Genomic DNA, 24999 nt, shown 5'->3' on the forward strand with positions numbered 1-24999 from the left:
ACAGAATTGTGATTGTTAATTTCTAAAGAGTCCCTGAGCTTTAGAGATAAGATACTGAAATATACATTGATAAAATGATATGATATCTGGAATTTGCTTCAAAATAATATGGCAGATCCTACTTCTGATAATGGCCACATGAGGAGGTTGGCCAATTATTCTCCACAGAAAACAAGTTTATTATTAAAAATTATTAAAATCAACCATTTCAGAGCACTGGTAAGTGACCATGTACAGGCAACTACTTGAGAAGTGTTTTTTCATGAAAAACTGCTACTAAATCAGAAGGTAAGAACCGCAAGTTTCTGGCATTCTTTGGAGGGCATTGCTATCCCTCCAGCTCAGGAGGTGAAAACTTGCAATTTAACTGGATAATGATGTCAGATTCTATTTGGGTTGAGTGGCAAAGCAGCTAGAAATTGAAGGGGGAGATTCTGGAATGAGACAGAAGAGTTGAAATGATAAACTTTACAGACATCCCTGACTAACTGATAAAACACATTCACACAGGATACCTCAGGAGCCTGGCAAAAAAAGCCTGGGAGAAATTATGAATTTAGTGTTCTTTGGACTACCACCCTCAACCTGCCCACAGCTTGCATAGCAAGGGTAGGAGTAAAAACATTACTGGCTGAAGGTGTCTGAACATAAACTCTACCCATATTATTGGATGACTGTCAACACCAGTACAGTGAGGAACCCTAGGAGTCGAGGCTTTAAAAAATAAAAGTGAGCAAAGACATCAGAGGCTACCTTCTGTGGTGAAAACAGATTTCATAGCCTGCGTCCAGGGAAAGCAGTTGCCTACTAAAAAAGCAACAACTCTCAGAACAAAACAATCTACAACATATTCTATAAAATGTCAAGTTTTCAACCAAAAATTACTAGACCTGCAAAGAAATAGAAACGTGTTACATTATTCCCAGGAAACAGAAACTAACTGAATGAAACTGCGTATTGACTTTAGCAATTAGATTTCAAAGCAGTTATGAATATATCCAGTGAATTAAAGGAAATATGCTCAGAATGAGTGAACTGGCAATCTAATCAGATAAATAGAAACAATATAAAAAATATAAAAAAGAACCAAATGAAAACTGTAGGGTTGAAAGTTCAATAATTGATAAATTCATTAGATGAGCTCAACATCAGAACCAGTGAATCTGAAGGTAGATCAATAGAAACTGTCCCATCTGAGGAACAAAGAGAAAAATATTGACTAAAAATGATCAGAATTGTCAGAGGTTTCTGGTATAATATCAGATGTCTCTGTGTATGTGCAAATTGGGTCCCTGAAGAAAAAAGGATAAAGAAGCAGGAAAAATATTTGAAGAAATAACAGAAAACTCCCCACATTTGGTGACATTAACTAGCACATCCAAGAGGCACCACAAATCCCAAATAGAAAAAACTCAAGGAAAATGCATCATAGTCAATCTGCAGGAAGACAAAAATGAAGAAAAAACTTCATTTTCAAGAGAAAAATGACACATCACATATAGGGGACAAACTATGATTGAGAGCAGATTTCTAGTCATAAACAGTGAAGGCCAGAAGACACTGGAACAAACATTCAAAAGGCTGAAAAAAATGATATCCAATAATTTCATATCCAATGAAAAGGCAAGATAAAGACATCTCCAGAAAAACATTAACTGAAAAAATTTATTGCTAGCCCACCTGTGCTATAAAATGTGCTAAAGGAAGTCTTCAGACTGAATAAGCATATGAAAAGAGGCTCAACATCACTAATCATGAGGGAAATGCAAATGAAAACCACAATAAGATACCATTTTAAATCCATTATGATAAGCAACAACAAACACAGAAAATGTTGAGAATTTGGAGAAACTGGAACCCTTGAACATTGCTGGTCAGAGTGTTAATGGTACAGTTGCTGTAGAAAACAGTATGGTGGTTCTGAAAAAACTTAAACATATAATTACCATATGATCCAGCAATTCCACTTGTGGGTATATAAGCAAAAGAATTGAAAACAGGGACTCAAACAGATATCTTATACCAATGTGCAGAAGCACTATTTGCAATAGCCAAAAAATGGGAAAAACCCAAATATATATTGATGGATGTATGGATAAACAAATTGTGGTATATATGTACAATGGAATATTATTCAGCATTAATAAGGAATGAAACTCTGACACATGCAGCAACATGAATGAACCTTGAAGACATAAGCTCAGTGAAATAAGACAGGCAAAAAAGGACAAATATTGTATGATCCCACTAATATGTGGTACCTGGAATAAGCAAATTCACAGAGACAAAAAGTAGAACACTGGTTACCAGGAACTGGGAGGAAGGGGAACAGAGAGTTACTGTTTAATGGGTACAGAGTTTCAGAGTAGGATGATGAAAAAGTTATGAAGTTGGACAGTATTCATAGTTGCACCTCAGTGTAAATGTGCTTAATGCCCTTGGACTGTATGATTAAAAATAGAATCAGTGGTCCCCAACCTTTTTGGCACCAGGGACCGGTTTCGTGGAAGACAATTTTTCCACGGACGGGAGGGGGAGTTATGGTTCAGGCAGTAATGTGAGCCATGATCCAGGTGGTAATGCAAGCAATGGGGAGCGATGGGGAGTGGCAAATGAAGCCTTGCTCGCTTGCGCACTGCTCACCTCCTGCTATGCAGCCTGGTTCCTAACATGCCGCGGACCGCTACCAGTCTGGGGCCCAGGGGTTGGGGACCCCTGGTTTGAATGGTAAATTTTATGTTATGTATATTTCACCACATTAAAAAAATAAGTTAAAACTCAACAATTAGAAAGAAACCCAGGGCTTCCCTGGTGGTGCAGTGGTTAAGAATCTGCCTGCCAATGCAGGTCACACAGGTTTGAGCCTGGTCCGGGAAGATCCCACATGCCACGGAGCAACTAAGCCCATGCACCACAACTACTGAGCCTGCGCTCTGCAGCCCACAAGCCACAACTACTGAGCCTGTGTGCCACAACTACTGAAGCCCACGCACCTAGAGCCCGTGCTCTGCAACAAGAGAAGCCACCGCAATGAGAAGCCCATGCACTGCAACGAAGAGTAGCACCCGCTTGCCACAGCTAGAGAAAGCCCGTGTGCAGCAATGAAGACCCAATGCAGCCAAAAATAAAAAATAAAAAGAGAAAAGAAAGCAACCCAACTAAAAAATTGGCAAAAGATTTAAATAAACACTTCACAAGGCACACAAATGACTAAAAAGTACATGAAAAGATGTTCAATATCTTTAGTCATTAGGGAAATGCAAAATAACACCATGAGATAACACTATACTAGAATAGTTAAAAATTAAAGGATGGCAATAACAAGTGTTAGCAAGGATGTGGGGCAACTTGTCCTTGCACTCATTGCTGGTAGGAATGGAAAATGGTACAGCTATTCTGGAAAACAGTTTTTAGACACAAATGATTGGTTGCCAGGTCTTCCATACATGTTGTAAAATCTCTGGGACCCCCACTCACCTCAAATATGAAACCTATGTGATCCCAATCAACATATTCTCTGGGTAGTGGTTTTAAAGAGAGGGAAAAAGTAAAGGAAGCATCATGGCCTGCCATTTGCATTTGTATTTTCTTAAATATTTATCAAAACACAATAGAAACTAAAGAAGGATAAATAGTTGTGCAAAAGACATAAACCTAGTGTGAGAACTTCAATACCCATAAAAACAAAAACTAACTCTTCACATTTTTAATACATTTTATTGTGTCATAACCATAATGACCATCTGATCTTACTTGATAAAGGAAACTGCTTTAGGAAACAGAAAACTATCAAGAACTCTATATTACATATTTATTGCTAAAAGAAGTATAAACATTTAGGAATAATTACCATTTGCTGAATATGGGCATCTTGAACTTCTCGACGTTCTTTATCAGCTTTCCGTTTTTTCTCCTTTTCATGCTCCCAGAAAATCTGGTCTGCTTTCAGGACAGCTAGCAATTGTTCTTTAGCCTCTATTTTTCTTTGTCTTTCTTCTTCCTCTTTATTTTTTATCTAGATGATAAAAGGCAAAGGAAAAAATTAAAACCATTTTTAGCAACCAACAGCCTTCAATAAGGCACAAAGTTAGAAAGCTCTAAGCAGAAAGTCAGCCAGGAGCAATGCAAGGGCAGAAAATTGGACACACATGGACTGATTCCCACGTGGCCAGTTTACTTTGATTTTGTTCTATTTCCTTAATATCAAGAAACAATAAAAACGTAAGTAGAATGATACTGGTTTTAAAAAAATACAGGAACAGAAAAGACCATCTCAGGAACAGAAAAGACCATCTCAGGGTAGGGAAATATTTGTAAGGTAAAAAATTAATTGCTACAATGTTTATAAAGTATCCAATTTATATCTTATGACAGTCAGTCACGTAGGAGATACATTCTGAAGGATTAAGATATACAGAAACACAATGGGGTAATTTTTACTTGATTTATCTTAAAAACATTCAAACGAAAGGTATATTAAATGAATAACTTTTTGCACTTCAGATGCAAACAAATCTCTTCTGAAACAGAAGAGATTATTATTACTTTGCATCTATAAAGATCTTATTTGTAATTGTCTACCATGTCATTTTCTGTTAGAAATTAAACATGGTCTGATTTCAAGACTAAAGGAAGATAATTTATACATTGTTTTTCAAATCTGCTAGTTTTTGTCAGGGAGGCAGAGGGAGTATATTAGGAGGGAGTAAGGAGAAACTACAGTGTAAAGAGCTCAAATTTGTTTTTTGATTTTTATTTGTCATCATTGAATTGCTTACCACAAGAGCTCTATGTTCTGCAATTGCTTTTAATTCTGCTTTGTTTTTTTCATACTTTTCTCTTTCTCTTTTTTTCCATTCAGCCTCAGCTTCTGCAATATCTCTAGCAATAATCAAATCTTGATTGTCAAATTTCTCTTTCATTAGTTTACTCAGGAAGTTATTTATTCTTTCTCTCCGTTCCTCCATTAGCCTATAACAAAATAACCATCACTTGTCAAGTCTTCATGAATGGATTTTTTATGGAACCAATATACTTTATTTAGAGAGTCAGATATTTTATAGTCTTTTACAAGACTGAAAGGGAGCCCCATCGCTCCTTTCATATATTAAGTGGAAATTATTTTTAATACTTTATTTTATACTTTATTTTTAGAATAAAGTCTATTCTAAAAATCCAAAGGGAATAATGCATATAGTATGATCTTGTGTATGTGTGTGTATAGGAAATAAAGTGTAAAATTCTCCACATGAAAAATATTTTTAAATACTTTATTAGACTATCCTACTTGCTCTAATATTGAACACATAGATTATAAAAATAAGTCAAAGGACTTTCTTTAAATTTAACCTCAAAAACAGAAAAAGCTATCAAAATCCTGAATAAATTCATCCTTACTATGCCCTGTCTGCAGTTTATTCATAGTACTTTACTGACTTCATCTGTTTATATGAAGATAAATAACTCTCCTTTTACACTGTGAGATTTCCAAGGTCAGAGACAGGGTAAGTCCTCTCTCTAGTTCAGGGCCAAGCATGGTGCCTGGCACATCATCAACAATAACTACAGGGGCTTCCCTGGTGGCGCAGTGGTTGAGAATCTGCCTGCCAATGCAGGAGACACGGGTTCGAGCCCTGGTCTGGGAAGATCCCACATGCCGCGGAGCAACTACGCCCGTGAGCCACAACTACTGAGCCTGCGCGTCTGGAGCTTGTGCTCCGCAACAAGAGAGGCCATGACAGTGAGAGGCCCGTGCACCGCGATGAAGAGTGGCCCCTGCTCTCCACAACTAGAGAAAGCCCACGCACAGAAACGAAGACCCAACACAGCCAAAAATAAATAAATAAATAAAAATAGAATTAAAAAACAAAACAAAACAATAACTACATATTTGTTAAAGGAATGGGGGCATTTTCATTAAGGAAATTGGGCAAAATATACTTTTAAATTTAGTTGTGACGTATTCACTGATTATTGAGTGAATTTGCAAAGCGACATGGGAGAAACAATGAGAAAGGACACAGCACATGCCCCAGGGGAATGACAATCTAAAGTGGAGAAAAGACAATTATGTAAATAGCTATGCAGGCAAAAGTGATAAATGCCATGAGAAAGCTAGAAAATGATGTGGGCAAATGAGAAAAAAGGAAGGCTTCATGGAAAAGGTGACATTTCATCTAGGCTTTCAAAAACAATATTTTAAACACTTCGATTACCTACTATGTGCCAGGGACTATTCCAGGTACTGGGACATAACAGTAAACAAACATTAAAAATCTCTACTTTCATGGAGCTTTCGCAATAGTTGGGGTAGAGAGACAGCAAACAAAATAAATAATTAAAATAGTGCTGTATCATTCAACAAAGAAAAAGAAAGCAGTTAAAGTGATAAGCAATGTGGGGTGTGGGCTTGTAATTTTACTATATTAGTTTTGTTTGTTTGTTTGTTTTGCAGTACGCGGGCCTCTCACTGTCGTGGCTTCTCCCATTGCGGAGCACAGGCTCCAGACACGCAGGCTCAGCAGCCATGGCTCACAGGCCCAGCCGCTCCACGGCATGTGGGATCTTCCCGGACCGGGACACGAACCCGGGTCCCCTGCATCGGCAGGCAGACTCTCAACCACTGCGCCACCAGGGAAGCCCTGGGCTTGTAATTTTAAATAACATAGGGATGGCCTGAATGAGAAGGCAATATTTGAGTAATGATCTGAAAGAGTTAAAGGAGGTGAGCGTTCCCCAAAGAGGGTACAGGAGAAGTCCAGTGTGAGTGACAAAGAGGGAAAGAAAGAGAGAACAGTAAGAGATGAGGTTTGAGAGAGGAGGCTGGGGTCGGCTGGGAATTAGGATGGATGTAGAGCCTTATGGGCCATAGTCAACACTCTAAGTGTGATGTAAAGCCATCAGAGGGTTTTGCACAAGTGAAAAGCATGGTCTAGACAGAAACAGGATGTACTGTAAGTCTCTTACCTCACCTCACCCCAAACTGCTCACTAAGGTAAGCAATGACCTCTAAATCTGATGGGTGCTTCATTTTTAAAATCTCATTTAATCCCTCTAGTGATCTAACACTGATGACTGCTCTCTTCTTACTGAGTCTCCATCCCCCCTCCCTTGCTGTTTCTCTGCTTTTCCTCCATTCTCTGGGAACTATTCCTTGGTCTTCATATTACCTTCATTCTCCATTTGACATTTAACTATGGATTTCCCTAGGGACTATGTCACCTTCACTTCTTACCTACTCCCCCAGGTGAGCTCACCTGTATCCACAGTTCGAATTCCCACTTGTACATCAATGGCTCACGAAGCCATCTCCAGCTCATACCCCTCTCCTAAAGTAGAGATTTTCAGTATTTCCAACCACCTACCACACAGATGTCATCAATATTCCAAGGGAACCCCAACTCACGTGCTCCAAGCTGAAATCACCATGTCACTAAACGCCCTGACATAAATAATGAGACCTTTTTCCTAAAGACTACTCTCATATCACAACTTCTGATTTAAAATAAAATAATTTCAGACAGTACTTTATTAATCACAAAAATTATTTTAGAAGCTGACCTGTGTGTTTCAGCTTCTTTTGCTTTCCCCATTTGTGTAAGACGCTTTTTCGCTTTGATAAATTTTCTAATCTTTTCATCTTCCTCCTCTTGCTGCTGCTGTTCTACAGCTTTGATGGTATTTTTATCATTCAGATGTTCCTTGGAGGAAAAAACTGTGTATTATTCTATCACAAAGAAAAGTATCTTTCAACATATAGATATCTAATACGATATTAAATGTCAAATGGTCACAGCTTCTAATACAATTATTTCTCTCTTGGAGAAATATCCCAAGGAGATAATCAGAGCTGGACATTACGTTTTATGTACCTACCACGCACTTCACCTCAAAGTTATTTATAACAGTGAAAATTGGAAACAACCTCTAAGTAGTCAATAATGGAGAAATGGTTAAATAAATTACACTCTCAAAGACATGGGAAGATACAAATAACATAATCAGTAAGTAGGAGAAAAAAGCAGAATATAAAACATTACCATGGAGTATTTCAGTTTTGCAAATATATATAAATACAAGTTTATAATGAATGTATACCTGGAAGAAATGTATCAAATGTTAACAGTAGTTATCTCTAGGGTATGAGATTATAGGTGACTTTCACATCTTAATTTTCTGTATTTCTTTTCAAATATCTCATTTCTTTACAAATATGAATTTAAAATAATTCTATAATCAGATAAAATACAGTAAATATGTATACATTCATTTAATGTTTGAATAGTTAATATAGTCATATGCTACACAAATTTACAATATTTTAAAAACACACAGTGTAAAGCGTCCTTCCTACCACATCCACCATCTGCCTATTCCTAATTCCACCCACCAGACTCAATTACTGTGAAACTACTTTCTTGTCCAGACTTTCTTTTTGTGCATATACAAAAAATTATACAGATGTATATTCTAATTTAAAAATGTTTAATAGGTCAGTTTTTTAACAAAGAATAAAAATCTGTTCATATCAGCATATTTTTTAAATTAGAGCATCATTTCAGAAGTCCAATATAAATCAGAGGGGTTCTACAACTCTACAACCTGACCTGCATTAGCCATCATAAAAATAGGTGTCTTTGAACACAACAGCCTGGATACATAGATGTATCAGTGCTTTCTGTTACTATAAGTAGAAATCAATTCAAGGTAAAAGTTGTTAGGTATAATATTTAATATTCCACTATATTTATAACTCAGGGTCTACTACGTACCTACTACTCTTAAGTACTTTTTATTTTATGGGATATTACTTTTCAAAGCTGTAATCTGGTTACGAGATATATTAGTTGACATGAAAAGGTAATGAAAATATCAAACTCTTAAAAGTGATTGTTTTGAATTATTTCTTAAAAACTTTATTTTACTGTTTTTTTCTAAGTTTATTGTAAATGTTCATACAGATTTTTTATAATAAGAAAAGCCCATGGGCTTCCCTGGTGGCACAGTGGTTGAGAGTCTGCCTGCTGATGCAGGGGACACGGGTTCGTGCCCTGGTCCGGAAAGATCCCACATGCCGCAGAGCGGCTGGGCCCGTGAGCCATGGCCGCTGAGCCTGCGCGTCCGGAGCCTGTGCTCCGCAACGGGAGAGGCCACAACAGTGAGAGGTCCACATACCGCAAAAAAAAAAAAAAAAAAGAAAAGCCCAGAGTTAACACAAAGTTAATCCTGATTTTTAAAAATTGAAAGCCTCAGTTCAAGGTCACCTGGCTAGTAAGTAGCAGTGTTAGCATACAAAACAAGGTCTGTCCTATTCCAAAGTGACTTGGAAAGATAAAAATATTATATCCATGAACAACGAATAAGATTTTATGCAAAAGGAATAATAATATTACAAGTAAAACTCTTAGAAATTAAAATTTTGATAGTTAAAATTAAAAATTCAATAGAAGATTTAGAAGACAAAGTTGAGAATAACTCTCAAAGTCAAACAAAAACCAAAAATGGCAGGAACAATTAATTGCCTACCCAAGAGTCTTTCTTCTCTTCTGCATTAGTAGCAGGACCCAGATTTTGTTCAGAGTGGCAATATGCTCATCTAGAAGACTATATTTCCAAGCTTTCTTTTCAGCTAGGTGTCACTAAATTACAACCAATGAGATTTAATGGAAATTGTTAAGTGGGAGTTCTGAAAAAGTTCCTTAAAAGGAAGACAGATAGTTAGGAAATCCTTTTTTGTCCTTCATCCTTTCTCCTTCTTGCTGCCTGGAATGTGGCCAGGAGCTCCAGCAGCTATTCAAGGCCATGAGGCAATCCTGAGGACAGAAGCCACCTATGTTCCAAGAATAGCAAAGCAAAAAAAGAGAAGCTGTCTCATTCCCCCTTGATTCTGGAGGTACCATATCAGCCTTGGCATGACCACCTCTGCACTTCAGATAAAGGTACTGTTGCAATTTATTTTGTAATTTTTTACATTCTTTATTTTGGGTTTTCTGTTATAAACTTTTGAGTCTTACCCTAACTAATAATATGAGAAAATATTTTTTTAATTAGAGCATCACTTCAGAAAGTCCAATATAAATCAGAGGGGTTCTAGAATGGTAGAAACAAAATAGAAAGGGACAAAATTATACAAGAAATAAAATAAGAAAACCTGATGCATTTATGGGTTGAGGCATCAACTGAGTGCTCAGCAAAATGAAAAAGACCTAAACGAGGTACGTCCCTGTTAAATCTTACAGTTGCAGAGATAAAGACCCTCAGAGCTTTCAGAGAAAGAGAGACAAGGGAAGTAAAAACAAAACACACCAGATCACATACATAGAATGAATACCATAAATGGCATAATACTTTTCCATAGCAATACTGAAAGCTAGAATATTATGAAAACATAAATACAAAACTCTGAATTCTGAACCCAGAATTCTACACCCAAACTATAAAGAAAGCATTACTTTATTTTTTTTTTATAAATTTATTTAGTTAGTTATTTTTGGCTGCATTGGGTGTTTGTTGCTGCACACAGGCTTTCCTCTAGTTGCAGTGAGCAGGGGCTACTCTTTGTTGTGGTGCATGGGCTTCTCATTGCGGTGGCTTCTCTTGTTGCAGAGCACAGGCTCTAGGTGTGTGGGCTTCAGTATTTGTGGCACAAAGGCTCAGTAGTTGTGGCTCTTGGGTTCAGTAGTTGTGGCTTGCGGGCTCAGTAGTTGTGGCTCATGGGCTCTAGAGCGCAGGCTCAGTAGTTGCAGGACACAGGCTTAGTTGCTCCACGGCATGTGGGATCTTCCCAGACCAGGGCTCAAACCCGTGTCCCCTGCATTGGCAGGCGGATTCTTAACCACTGTGCCACCAGGGAAGCCCAAAGCAACTGTTACTTTAGATGATAACCTTTCCAGATAAGAATTCAAAATTTTTACCTCCTCTATACCCTTTCTTCAGAAGCTACTCAAAGATGTATTTCAGGGGACTTCCCTGGTCATGCAGGGGATAAGACTCCATGCTCTCAATGCAGGGGGCCCAGGTTTGATCCCTGGTCAGGAAACTAGATCCCACATGCATGCCACAACTAACAGTTTGCCTGCCACAACTAAGGAGCCCACCTGCCACAACAAAGGAGCCCACGTGCTGCAGCTAAGGAGCCCTGGAGCCGCAACTGAGGAGCCCACCTGCCTCAACTAAGACCTGGTGCAACCAAATAAATAAATATTAAAAAAAAAAGATGTATTTCAGAAAGATGAAGGAATAAATCAAGAAAGAGGAAGGCATAAGATTCAGGAAATAGGAGCTGAGACCCAGGAAAGTGGCACAGGGAAGCTCCAGAATGACAGCTGAGCAGCAGGCCTAGAGAGCAAACAGTCTAGAAGGAAGAGAAGGACGGAGGACTCTGTATGAGGGAGCTCCAAGAAAACCATAAATAATTTAACATTACTTAGGTGAACATTTGAAAACTAATATCATTAACCATTTGGCAGAACGTACTGAACATATGGGAAAAATTGAGGTATAGAGCTTTAAAGCAAATGCAAACAATGAGAATTATTTTAACCACAGAAAAACATTTATGGAAGCAAAAAATTATAATCATAGTATATTTCTTAGCTCTTCAGAGAACAATATTTATAAAATCATAATAATGATTAAACTAAAATTATGCCATGATGATTTGGGGGGAAGAGGTGGATGGGAAGGGGACAGTATTGGGAAAGAGCTAAATCCTCAACTACCAGGGCAGAGAGACAGAAAATGTTTAAAATTGATAAATCAAGATACATATCTTTAAAACTGAATATATTTTTTTAAATATATAGATTATTTATTTATTTTTAAATTTATTTCCTTATTTATTTATTTATTTTTGGCTGTGCTGGGTCTTCGTTGCTGTGCGCAGGCCTTCTCTAGTTGCAGTGAGCGGGGGCTATTCTTCATTGTGGTGCGTGGGCTTCTCATTGCAGTGGCTTCTCTTGTTTGGGAGCATGGGCTCTAGGTGCACGGCTTCAGTAGTTGTGGCACACGGACTCAGTAGGTGTGGCTCGTGGACTCTAGAGCACAGGCTCAGCAGTTGTGGCACACGGGCTTAGTTGCTCCGCGGCATGTGGGATCTTCCCAGACCAGGGCTCGAACCCATGTCCCCTGCATTGGCAGGCAGATTCTTAACCACTGCGCCACCAGGGAAGTCCCTAAAATACATAGATTATTTAGAATATAATTTTCCAAGAAGCAGAAGGAGTGAAGCAATGACTGCTACTCTTCTTTTAAACATTTTGGTGATGTTTGATGTTTTAAATCTGTGTATATGTTACTTAAGAATAAAAAATAACTTTAAAGAAATGAATATAAAAAATTACAAAATAAATTGCAACTACCATAAAATAATTATTACCATTTATTCAGCATATATTAATAGTGCAGGAGATACCAAACACGTATCACCCCATTCATTGCTCATTACAACTCTCATATTTAGGATAACAAAATTCATTTTTAAAAAGTCTCATTCTCTTAATTCTTGTTCATGAATGAGAGCACATCCAAATGAAATAACAGCAAATATAGCTCCCCCCAAAGTACACTTAAAAACCCAACTTAATAGCAAACTTCTTTTCTATACCACTATTATTTATAAAAAACATATTAAAATTTGGCATTGGACTCTGTACATTTTTTGAAGAGATACATTTTTGAAGTATTTTCAACTTACAAAAAATAGTCTCCTGTTTTCATTGATCTCTTCTTTTTTCTTTCCTCTTTCTTTTTTCATTTCTATTTCATATAATGAATTCTGTCGCTTTATTTCCTCAGCATCCTTTTCTTCCTCTTTTCTCCTTCTCTCTTCTTCCTCTTCATGTTCCTTTATTCTGAAGAAAAAAACATAATTATAACTGAGAGCGATGCAGAAAAATAGAATATATTTTAAAGAAATGAATTAGAGTCTTACCTGGGATGATTTGAAACTATAAAGGAGAACTTGTGGATTTCTTTTGGGACAAGAACAGATAGGTAAAGAGCAGTGATTAAAACCAAATCCAGGGACTTCCCTGGTGGTCCAATGGGTAAGATTCTGTGCTCCCAGTGCAGGAGGCCTGGGTTTTGGGAACTAGAGCCCACATGCGTGCCGCAGCTAAGAGGTCCGCATGCCGCAACTAAAGATCCCGCATGCCACAACTAAGACCTGGCACAGCCAAAATAAATAAATAAATAAATACTTTTTTTAAAAGAAAGGACATAGGAACCAATTGCAATGTATGAACCTTAGTTGGAATCTGATTCAAACAAATAAATTGTAGAAAAAATTTTTAAAAAATACAAAAACAAATCCAATCTTGGTTAACCCAGGATGGCCAGTATCTTCCTTTCTTCAAAATTTGTTTCATTCCTCACCAAAATTAAGTCCTACAGTAGATTCAAATGTTCCTTTCCTTTAGAAAGAACCAGTTAACTGAATGACAGACACTATGCTGAAATGGTGACATTATTTTACAGAAAAGTCCCTAATCCCTACTGCTTATCAATTTCAGCACTAGAAGATGCTATCTAAGCTATGGATCTGGCCTCTCAGGAGTTGGGGTTTGATGGAAGAAGGGCAACAACTTCCTTACCCAGCTGGCCACTTTGGTTGTTATCCTTTCTCTAGCCAACATTGACTAACTACTGATGCCTTCTGAGTGGTTAGCCATTAAATGCTGGTTGTCTCACAGGGCTTATGCGTGAGTTCTTCAGAGATCCCTGAGCAGTGTCCTCACTGCAGAGCTCTGATCTGCATTTAGCTCCAGCTCTACCTCTACAACCCACACCCCCCCACCCCACCACCATCACAACCAGGAGCATCCACCATCAGTAGCTTATTGCAGACTCTCCACGACCACATCTGGCAGTCAATCCTCAGCATACTGGCAAAACAGCTCAAGCCCCCGCCCCCCCCCCCCCCCCCCCGCCGGTATCTTTGTCTATGTGCCCACGCATCCCGGTCAGCCAATCAACACGTGTGCAGGCTGCTCCACTGGTGCTCTCTATCAGTTGTCTCCAGTTCTTTTTCTTCCTGGGTACAGAGTGGGTAAACAACCCACTTAAATAGACAAAAAGACTGAGGAGTAAGCCTTTCTTTCATATGCACCCAATCATAACATTTTTTTCTTGGTTTCAGGGAGGGGGAAAATTCCCTTCCCTGTGCCACAGAGGACTTCACAGTTAAGTGAGCCAGTAAGTTCACTTTGGTATTATTAAGCCAATTCAGAACAGGTGAGTAAGCAGCCACTTAGAGTCACAGTCACTCTCTTTAGGAGGAGCTAAGAAAAAAGTCACTGTTGGCCACAGCTAAATCAACTTTATGATTTCCCTAAAAATACTAGGTTTTCAAATTTTTATTTATTTGTTTAGTTTGTTAGAACTATTTAATAGTATACCAATCTCTTAGAAGCAAATTCATGTCAATCATCAAGATTTAAAGGACATTATAAAAAGAGATGTATCTAATTTTGAGAAAGTTTTTGAAGTTTTAAAATTGCTACTTTAAGGGAAAACAAGATATAAAACATTTGCAATTTTAACATTCCTTAGCAAATCTGGAAATCACTAACATTATACCTATACACGTATTGGACAATTCATTGTTTCAGCCAAAAAAAAATTTACCTATTCTGAGAGTGAATAAGAAAAAATGTCTCTAGTGTCAGTGAAGAGATAATATTGACAAGGATTTATATAACTATTAAAGACTGTCAATAAAGACTTTTACCTTAGTTTGGGTAGACTACTCAACTATCTGCCATAGGTTTAGCTTAATGCAAAGTCAACATTTTGAAGGAAATCCGAGATCCTCTAGTTCAGGGAAGAAATACATAACATTTATATCTTTTTTTTTTTTCTGGTGGTACGCGGGCCTCTCACTATTGTGGCCTCTCCCATTGCGGAGCACAGGCTCCGGACGCGCAGGCTCAGTGGCCATGGCTCACGGGTCCAGCCGCTCCGCGGCATGTGGGATCCTCCCGGACCGGGGCACAAAGCCGCGTCCCCTGCATCGGCAGGCGGACTCCCAACCACTGCGCCACCAGGGAAGCCCAACATTTATATCTTTACTTCCAACACCCATGACCATAGCAGACACCAATAATCAATGCAAAACAAAAATCAATGCAAAAATCTTGGTCCTGCTCAGCCCAATGAACTGGCAGCCTCTGCCAAACCACCCGAGCAGAATTTGTCATGAAACCTCTTTGCTACCCCTGATTTACATTCTGAAGCTCCCAAATCTGTGTTGATCTAGCCCAGATCTGACTTGACTTTATACAGATGTTACATAGAACTCCTATAAAAGTGGAAGGGACCCCTACCCAAAATGTGGCTCAGATGACCCTCCACACACCAAGAGAATTTGAGAGAAAGTATTATCACATAAGGGACACCCAACAGAGCTGTGTAGGTATAAGTAGGTCTGGATTGACTTGGGCAAAGCAGAGGAAGTGAGTTTGGGTCTTTATTGTGACTGAGGGGTGAAACTGGGGAAAAGCTCCTGTGCACAGGAGATTTAAATTTCCTACTGGCAACCAAGGAAAAGGCAAGCCCAGGGGCCTTCTTATAAGGCCAAAGGGGAAGGGAGGGTGGGGCCTAACAAGAAGTCAGCAGCCCAACATCAAAAACGAGGTCTCTGGGGCCTCCCTGGTGGCGCAGTGGTTGAGAGTCTGCCTGCCGGTGTAGGGGACATGGCTTCGTGCCCTGGTCCGGGAAGATCGCACATGCCGTGGAGCGGCTGGGCCCGTGAGCCATGGCCGCTGAGCCTGCGCGTCCAGAGCCTGTACTCCGCAACGGGAGAGGCCACAACAGTGAGAGGCCCCCCCCAAAAAAATGAGGTCTCTGGGGCTTCCCTGGTGGCAAAGTGGTTGCGAATCTGCCTGCCAACGCAGGGGACAGGAGTTCGAGCCCTGGTCTGAGAAGATCCCACATGCCACGGAGCAACTAAGCCCGTGCGCCACAACTACTGAGCCTGCGCTCTAGAGCCTGTGAGCCACAACTACTGAGCCTGCACACCTAGAGCCCGTGCTCCGCAGCAAGAGAAGCCACTGCAATGAGAAGCCCGTGCACCGCAACAAAGAGTAGCCCCTGCTCACCGCAACTAAAGCCCGTGAGCAGCAACGAAGACCCAACGCAGCCAAAAATATAAATAAATAAATAATTTTATTTAAAAAAAAAAATGAGGTCTCTATTACAATAGACATGCTTGATTCTTGAAGAGACAACCCAAAAGGCATCACCACCTGACTATTTTATTATATAGGTACATTCACTATGTCTAAAAGCAAATTCATCCTCCTCCTCTTCTAAACTGATCCTTTTGGTCTCTTGTCCTTATCGTGGTGAACAGTACCAACTTCTTTTCTGTTGCCTATTCTAGAGACTTAAGAATCACACTTAACTCTTCTGTAATCTTGAGACCTCTCATTCATTTATTTAACAACTATTTATTGAATTTCTACTACAACCATGAAACAGACAAACGTGGTTCCTGACCTCAAGAAGCTTACATTCCAGTGGGAAGACAGGCAAAAACAAGCAAACAAAAGCAAGTAAATAGAAAAATAATGTAATTACAAATCCAGGTAATTCTTGTAAAGAAAATAACAGAACAAGGGACTTCCCTGATGATCCAGTGGTAAAGAATCATCCGCCTTCCAATACAGGGCATGCGGGTTCGATCCCTGGTAGATGAACTAAGGTCCCACATGCCACGGGGCAACTAAGCCCACGCGCCACAACTACTGAGCTCACGCGCCTCAACAAGAGAGCCCGCATGGCGCAAACTACAAAGCCCACCTGCTCTGGAACCCGTGCACCACAGCTAGAGAGAAAACCTGCACGTCTCAACTAGGGAGAAACCCCCGTGCTGCAACGAAGAGCCCATGCGCCACAACAAAACATCCCGTGAGCCACAACTAAGACCTGATGCAGCCAAAAAAATAAAGAAAATAAATAAATTTTAAATATATATATATATAAAAGAAAATAACAGGACAAGAAAAAGAATAACAATTGAGTTATTTATTTTACATAACAGAGAAAGCTGTTTGGACAGAGCTGTTCCCTAAGACAAAGAAGACCTCTTTGAGCTGATGAGAAGCCCACAGATGAAGAACGGGAAGGTAAAATTCCCAACAGAAGAAAAAGCATGTGAAAAGGCCATGTGGCAAGCAATGATCTGACAGGAGCCTGAGGCCTGGAAGATCAGGGTAATGGAGGTATAATGAGAAAGAGTGGTGGGAAAGGAGTTTGGGAAGTAGATGAGGCCCTTTGACACAAGGCCTTGCCAGAGATAGTCGAGTTTCCATTTTATCTTAAATGAACGGAAAGTCACTGAAATGTTTTAGGTAGGAGAATAATAAAATCAATTTTCATTTTAATAAAATCTCTCTGGATGATGAAAGGAGAAGGGATTAGGAAGAGAGAATAGGAGGCCAGTTAAGAGGTTGAGGCAATAATCCATGGGATATGAGGGTGGCTTGGACTAAGATGACAGCAATAAATTCAAGATTTGTTTTGGAGAAAAAAATCAACATGAATTGCTGATAAATTTGACTTGGGAAATAAAGGAAAATAAAGATGGATTCCTAGGTTTCTGGTTTGAACAACTGACTGGTAAGGATGCCACTAGGAAGTCCACTGTGGGTGTGGAGAATCAATAATTCTGTGTTAGACATTTTAAATCTGAGGTACGTAAGAGATGTCCAAATGGAGATGTCTTAAAGGTGGTGAGATATGTGAAACTGGGACTTAAGGGAGAGTCTGGACTAGAGTGACAAATTTGGAAGTTACAAGATTTAGGATGGCTTTTAATCAGTAGGAATAAATAAGATCACTTAAGCCCTCTTCCCTTATCCAGGAGAAAGTGATGCAAGCTGTCCTATGATGATTTTTCCTTTTCTTGGGAAGCTGATGAGAGTAACAGTAACTGAGTTGTTCTTAAGCAAGGTCTATGGGCCTCTTCCTAGAGAAAGGCTTACCTATCAATAGAAGGAAATAGAATTATTCTTTGTCTATACTCTTAAGTGTCTTTTCAATAATTATGTTTAAGGCTATTGGTCAAAATCCCTCTTTGGGGGGATTTTGGTGTCACTAGAGTCCCTTATTTGCCCTATCCTCATCATGCCCACTGTGAGTCACAGGCAGACTCTTATACTGCTCCAGGCCTACAGCCTAGAGATTGTTTAAGAAGCGTGTGAAAAATCTCACTTTCAGGTACAGGGCCTGCAGCTGTACAGGGTGTTTTAGTCATCTATTGCTGAATAACTAATTACCCCTAAATTTAGTGGCTTAAAACAATAAACATTTATTATCTCATACCATTTCTGAGATTCAGGAAGCTGAGAGTGGCCTAGCTGGGTTGTCCTCAAGAGATTGCAGTCACGATGTTGGAGCTGTAATCAACTGAAGGCTTGACAGAGTCTGGAGAACCAATTTTCACATATCCATTGGCAGGAGGCCTCAGCTCCTTGACACATGGACCTCTCCACAGAGCTTCTTGAGTATCTTATAACATGGCACTTAGCTTCCCCAGAATGAGCAATCCAAGAGAGATGCCAAGGAGAAAGCCACAATGCCTTTTATATCCTAATCTCAGGATGTCACACACCATTACTTCTACCTCATTTTATTCTTTGGAAATGAGTTACTATGTATGGCCCACACTCAAGAGGGAAAGGAATTAGGCTCTGTCCTCTGAAGGGAGGAATATCAAATCTGTGTGGATATATTTTAAATCACCACCAGATGACACCTGGGTAGCACTTGGTAATACAATTAGTAGAGCATGCAAAAGAGTCTTGCCTCTTGGAACCTGCAATTCCCATTTCTTAGGGATTAAAAGAATTAAAATCTGGTCTCTACTCAAAGAGGAGAGTCATCCCAAATTTTGGGAGCCCTTAAGACACACGGCCTACAAGGCACATCATGATCTGGCCCTTGCCTGTCTCTCCGATCTCATCTTTAACATTGCCCTCTTAGTCCTCTATATTACAGCCATCTTGTAGTTATTCAAATCCACCATATTCTGTCTCACCTGTGGGCCTTCACCCATGTTATTTCCTCTGCTTAAAATACTTTTACATCCCTTACTCTTTGCATGGCTTATTCCTACTCATTCTTCAGAATTAAGTACAGGAGCTGATCTCTTCTGAAAAGCCTTCTCTAGACTGAATCAGTTGTCCATTTTATATTCTTCCATACACTCTGTATATATATTTCCCAAAATATTTACTATCATAGTCTAATTATTTGTTCCATATCTATACCCTCCTCCCCAGATTGTAAACTTCTTAAGGAAAAAGGACTATTGTATTCATCTTTGTATTCTCAGTGACTAGAATAGTGGATGGCAAACATTGTTCAATAAATGTAACAATGAATGACGATTGAATGAATAAATAAATAGCCTCTCTTGAAATTTTGCTCTGGAATAAACTCTTATTATTCAAGAAAAGGGGAAAAAAATCCTCTTCTTCTCCTCCATTTTCTACCATATAGTCCTCTGTTTCCACTCAGGTTAATACCAGTGCTATGATTCCAATTTTACTTTTGTCTTAAAGAGGCTTTTTATTGGCTCATCACCATTCCTAACAATATTTTAAAGTAACATGCATTCTGAGTTGTATATAACTGACACATGCATCAACATTCAACAGAATACAACATGGTGATAATTTTGTAATTGAATTTCTTGTTTGTTTGGTTTGTTTTTTTACTTTTTGGTCACAGCACGTGGCATTCAGGATCTTAGTTCCCCGACCAGGGGTCAAACCCGTGCCCCCTACAGTGGAAGCTCAGAGTCTTAACCGTTGGACCATCAGGGAAGTCCCGTAATGTTTCTTTTTTCTGTTTTTTTTTTTAGATTTTAATGGCAGCTTTATGGAGATATAATTTTCACACCATAAAATGCACCCCTTAAAGTGTACAATTCAGTTGTTTTTAGAACATTTATAGATATTTTCAACCATCACCACTATCTAAATTTGAGAATCTTTTCATCATCCCAAAAAGAGACCCTGTATTACTCACCATTGTGCCCTCTTCCAGCTGCTAACAACCACTACTCTACTTTCTATGAATGTTTCTTAATAAATTTAAGATGTAGGACTTCTGGAACCAAACTGGCAAACCAAGCTCACATGTCACATATCATTCCCCTCCTAATTCCCCACAGTGCAACCAATGGTATGGGGAAAATTCTATACCACTACTAGAAACTAAAGCAAGGTCTTACCCACATACCTGAATTTTCAAGAAATTTTAGGGAAAAATAGGGCAGTTGAGAATGCAATGAGAATAAGTAACACTTGGCCACCATTCGCAAAGACAGAGCCCACTGTGAAGAGTAAGTAAAGGAATTTATGCTGACCTCAGAGCCTAATGGAAAATCTCCTAGACTACACTGAAGATAATCCAAAGAAAGAACTAAAACAAATCCTAAACCTGCCTGAACCTCCACCCTATTGCCAAAGACCACATGAAAGGGGATCCTGGGGCCCAAACACAGCCCACATACAAAGGCTGTAAGTGGGAGGATGTCCTGTAGGTTTTAGCACTGGTCAGGTAGCTTGCTGACTATCAGGCTGCTACCTGTAATTACACCTGAGCTGCAACAGCCAATATAAGAAGAGAGATTTCTCAAGGGTGAATCACTGGTCAAATATTTGCCTCCCTCTGCCAACAGCTCTATCCCTAACTTGCACTAACCCTTGGGTCGCTACACCACCAAAGAAAAAACTTACAATAAATCCAACATTTCCCTTCTCTTTTTACTAAGGGTTAAAAGAAATGAAGAATACATAATTTGGCAACACATGTATCCTGAGAATTCATGTCTATCTCACTTAGACATTTGTTATTTTGACAAATAAATATATATACCAAAACCTTTTTTTCATAGTAATGAAAAAAGACAGATTTGAGCACATAAAAATAAATATTTTCTAAATACTGAAAAACATTCAGAAAAGGTAACACAAATATGCGATATGTCATATGTAAAAAACACTTATTAATCACGTTTTAATTAATCAATGATAAACATACATTTCAGTATGAAACAACTTACACAGAAGAACAAAGGAGTAACCAATTCATGATAACAAAACCCAAAACAAATGAACATTTACACATGAGAAAATGCACTGCCTTACTAGAAACTAAGAGAAATGTAAATTAAAAGATACCAGTTTTTGCACATTAAATCACAAAAAAAATACTATCCAGAATTGGTTATAATATAAAGAAAAGTGTATCAGACATCATTAATGAACGCATACTTAAAACCTTCTCAAAGGGCAATTTGGCAGTATCTCTCCAAATGTAAATCCAAATCCATTTCAAGAAATCTATCCTACATAAATACATCTTTGCACAAAAGACATATGCTCAAGGATGTTCACTGCAGCATTGTTAGAAATGGGGCGGGGGAGTGGAATCCAAATTTCCCTCAGTAATAATGTAGTTAAATAAATCATGGTACATGTTTAGTATACAATATGATTATTTTAAAAGATGTGACAGATCCATATTTTCTGGCATAAAAAATGTTCAAGGGGGCTTCCCTGGTGGCACAGTGGTTGAGAGTCCGCCTGCCGATGCAGGGGACGCGGGTTCATGCCCCGGTCCAGGAAGATCCCACATGCCGCGGAGCGGCTGGGCCCGTGAGCCATGGCCGCTGAGCCTGCGCATCCGGAGCCTGTACTCCGCAACAGGAGAGGCCACAACAGTGAGAGTCCCGCGTACCGCAAAAAAGAGAAAAAAAAAAAAAAATGTTCAAGGTATACTGTTGAATGAAAAAATAAAGTCACAGAACAATATATAACATCCATGTTAAAAAATATATACACACTTAAATATGTCCTGAATATAAGAAGTATCAGTAACTGCAATAAAACATCCTGAAGTGATAGCTATAAAACTTTTAGGGACTTCCCTGGTGGCGCAGTGGTTAAGAATCCGCCTGCCAATGCAGGGGACATGGGTTCGAGCCCTAGTGCGGGAAGATCCCACATGCCGCGGACCAACTAAGCCCGTGCGCCACAACTACTGAGCCTGCGCTCTAAAGCCCGCAAGCCACAGCTACTGAAGTCCGCGCGCCTAGGGCCCGTGCTCTGCAACAAGAGAAGCCATTGCAATGAGAAGCCCGCGCACCGCTGCGAAGAGTAGCCCCCACATGCCATAACTAGAGAAAGCCCATGTGCTACAAAGACCCAACGTGGCCAAAAAAACCAGAAAAACTTTTAATAATAGCTATTTTTGAAGAGTTAAATGGGACTTAAAGAGACAAACATTGAATAGAGTGGAAATAAGAGCTTCTAAATTTTACTCCAAATTTTGCTGTATTGCTTGAATTTTAAACAATAAGCATATATTCATTTATTATTTGTAACATTTTTTAAAAATTCTGAAGAGGAGATGAACGTACACTCAAATGTTAACAGTGCCTAATCTGGATCGCAGCGTTTCTGGTGATTTTTCATTTATATTTTATTTTGTTTAATTGTATTTTTAATTCTATAATGATCATGAATTGATGATGTAATGTTTAATTATGAAAATATTTTTTTCTTTAAAAATGGTAAAACTGTCCACCGGAGTATAATTTAATTTTTGGATACATTTATATAATGTATATACATTTAAACTACAGTATGAAGAAACTGGTCTCACAGTGGAGAAACATGGTAGCTGATGGACAAGGAAGAGACTTTTCAGTAAATCCCCTCTGTGCCTTTTCCTATTTGCATGTGTCAGTTACTCAGAAAAGTAAAATAACACACAAATACACCCCCCCATATATACACTACTAGCTACTTTAAAAAAAAGATCAGGTTTGATTTCTATTTACCAACATGGCAAGAATTCATTACATACTGGTAAGTGAAAAAAATATTTGAAAAAATAATACTGTGGATCCAATTTTATTTTATAAAATGTGAGTACACATGCTCAGAAAAAAAGTCTGTATCAGTGGATCAATGACTGCCACAGGCTGAGGGCAGGGGATAGAATTTCATGCAAAGGGGTACAAGAGAACTTTCTGGGGCGATCAAGTGTTCTGTATCTTGATTTGGGGGTGGTTATACACCAATATGCTTTTTATTTTTATTTTTTAATATCTTTATTGGAGTATAATTGCTTTACAATATTGTGTTAGTTTCTGTTGCAACAAAGTGAATCAGCTGTAGCCATATGCTTTTTAAAAGGTGAAGTTTCTTAAATGTAAATTATACCTCAATGAATGTGACCCTCTCCACCACTAACACCAAAAAGAAGTCTGTATGGCTACATACCAAAACAATAACAAATTATTGTGTTGGATTAGGTTATTGTTCAAAATGACTCTCTCACTCCCACTTCCATGGGAGTCCACTCCTCTGTCCCACTGATGTCAGCATGGTTACGTGACTTGCTTTAGACTCACGGTGGGCCAACTGTATTTCCTTGCCCTTTGACTTTGAGTTTTGCCATGTGCTTGCAAGCTTGGGCTCAATCTCTTGCATCTGTCAATATCATGAGAAAAGTTTTCCCCAGGTGCTTGCTGTCCCTTCATTCTGGACCTCAGAATGAGGCCCCCATGGAGCAGGATCAGAGCCTTTCTCACAGTAACAAGGAAACACAGCCAGTCCTACAGTTTGAAGACAAGCTACCCAGCCAGGCCCAAACAACCCACAGATACATGAGAAATAAATGTTTACTGCTGAATGCCACTAGATTGTGTGGTTGTTTGTTATGCAACATTATTTTAACAATGGTAACCAATATATTATCTCTGGGTAAGGTGGTAATAGTGATTTTAATCTCTTTCTTTTTATTTTTTCTACTTACTAGGTATATTAGCATATATTACTTTTATAATCAGGAAAAAAAAAGCTATATCCATTATGAGAAAAAGAGGAAAGTACAAAAAAGGTAATTTATGTATACATACTGTTTTAAATGATCTTTGCTAAGAGCCACTCTATCTCTGCGTTGTTTTTCTGCTTTTTCTTGTTCTTCTTTAAAAGCTTTTTCAGCGTTGAGTTTCACTTGTTCCTCCCATTTTTTATCTGATTTTATTTTACTCTTTTGGAAGTCAATCTGTGCATCACGTTCTTTCAAAACTCTACTAAGAAGAAGTCCTGACTACAAAAAAATTGCAATATTTTAAGAAAATAAAGTCTAATTATATATAGATATGTTAAATATATATATATAAATACAAGAAAACCCAAGTAGTACATGAAAGTTTTTCACTCTTTCTGTCTGGTAAAATTGATATTGCTTTGCATATTCAATGGCCTTTTTCCTTTCTCCTTGTTGGTGTATTGCTTCTTCCATATCAAGAATTTGTCTTTCTGCCTCTATTTCTTTATCACGTTTCTTTTTGGCTTCAAGTTTCTGTTCTTTCATCCCCTACAAAATGACAAAAGCAGTAGTCTGTTTTCTTTTTTCAACTTAACTTTACAAAATTAAACATATAATATGATAATCTGAGCTTTCCTTATGAGTCTTTATTGTATTTGCATATATCACTAACAAATATGAGGTTACACTTATGAGCTAATCCTTAATTGAATTTTTTAGGTAGTTAACACATTTACATGGTTCAAAATTCATAATATTAAAAAAGTATATGGGGACTTTCCTGGCGGTCCAGTGGTTAAGACTCCATGCTTCCAATGCAGGAGGCACGGGTTCGATCCCTGGTCAGGGAACTAGGATCCCACATGCCGCATGGTGTAGCCAAAAAACCCAAAATATATATATATATATATATATATATATATATATATATATATACACACACACACACACACACACATATTTTTTATATATATATATATATAACAAAAGTATGTAGTGGAACTCTCCCTCCAATCCTAACTTCCATCTGCAGTCTCTAAGATAACCACTATTAGTTTCTTGCATTTACTTCCATAGTTCCTTTCTATATTTAAGTAACAAATATATATATATATATATATATATATATATATATATATTACTACT

At 38.5% G+C, this 24999-nt stretch overlaps 1 protein-coding gene across 1 annotated transcript in view; it reads right to left on the bottom strand.

Annotated features, from left to right (window-relative positions):
- Positions 1 to 24999, bottom strand: part of CFAP210 (cilia and flagella associated protein 210) — a 36776-nt gene that overhangs the window by 2451 nt on the left and 9326 nt on the right. Inside the window, exons 3-8 of the mRNA XM_004267278.3 lie at positions 24229 to 24402; positions 23939 to 24132; positions 12695 to 12851; positions 7561 to 7700; positions 4779 to 4971; positions 3851 to 4015 (exon numbers count right to left, since the gene is read on the bottom strand). Of these exons, the coding sequence (XP_004267326.1) occupies positions 3851 to 4015; positions 4779 to 4971; positions 7561 to 7700; positions 12695 to 12851; positions 23939 to 24132; positions 24229 to 24402 (1023 nt within the window). The remainder of the gene's footprint in view (positions 1 to 3850; positions 4016 to 4778; positions 4972 to 7560; positions 7701 to 12694; positions 12852 to 23938; positions 24133 to 24228; positions 24403 to 24999) is intronic.

Source organism: Orcinus orca, chromosome 7, assembly GCF_937001465.1.
Source record: "Orcinus orca chromosome 7, mOrcOrc1.1, whole genome shotgun sequence".
Lineage (NCBI taxonomy): Eukaryota > Metazoa > Chordata > Mammalia > Artiodactyla > Delphinidae > Orcinus > Orcinus orca.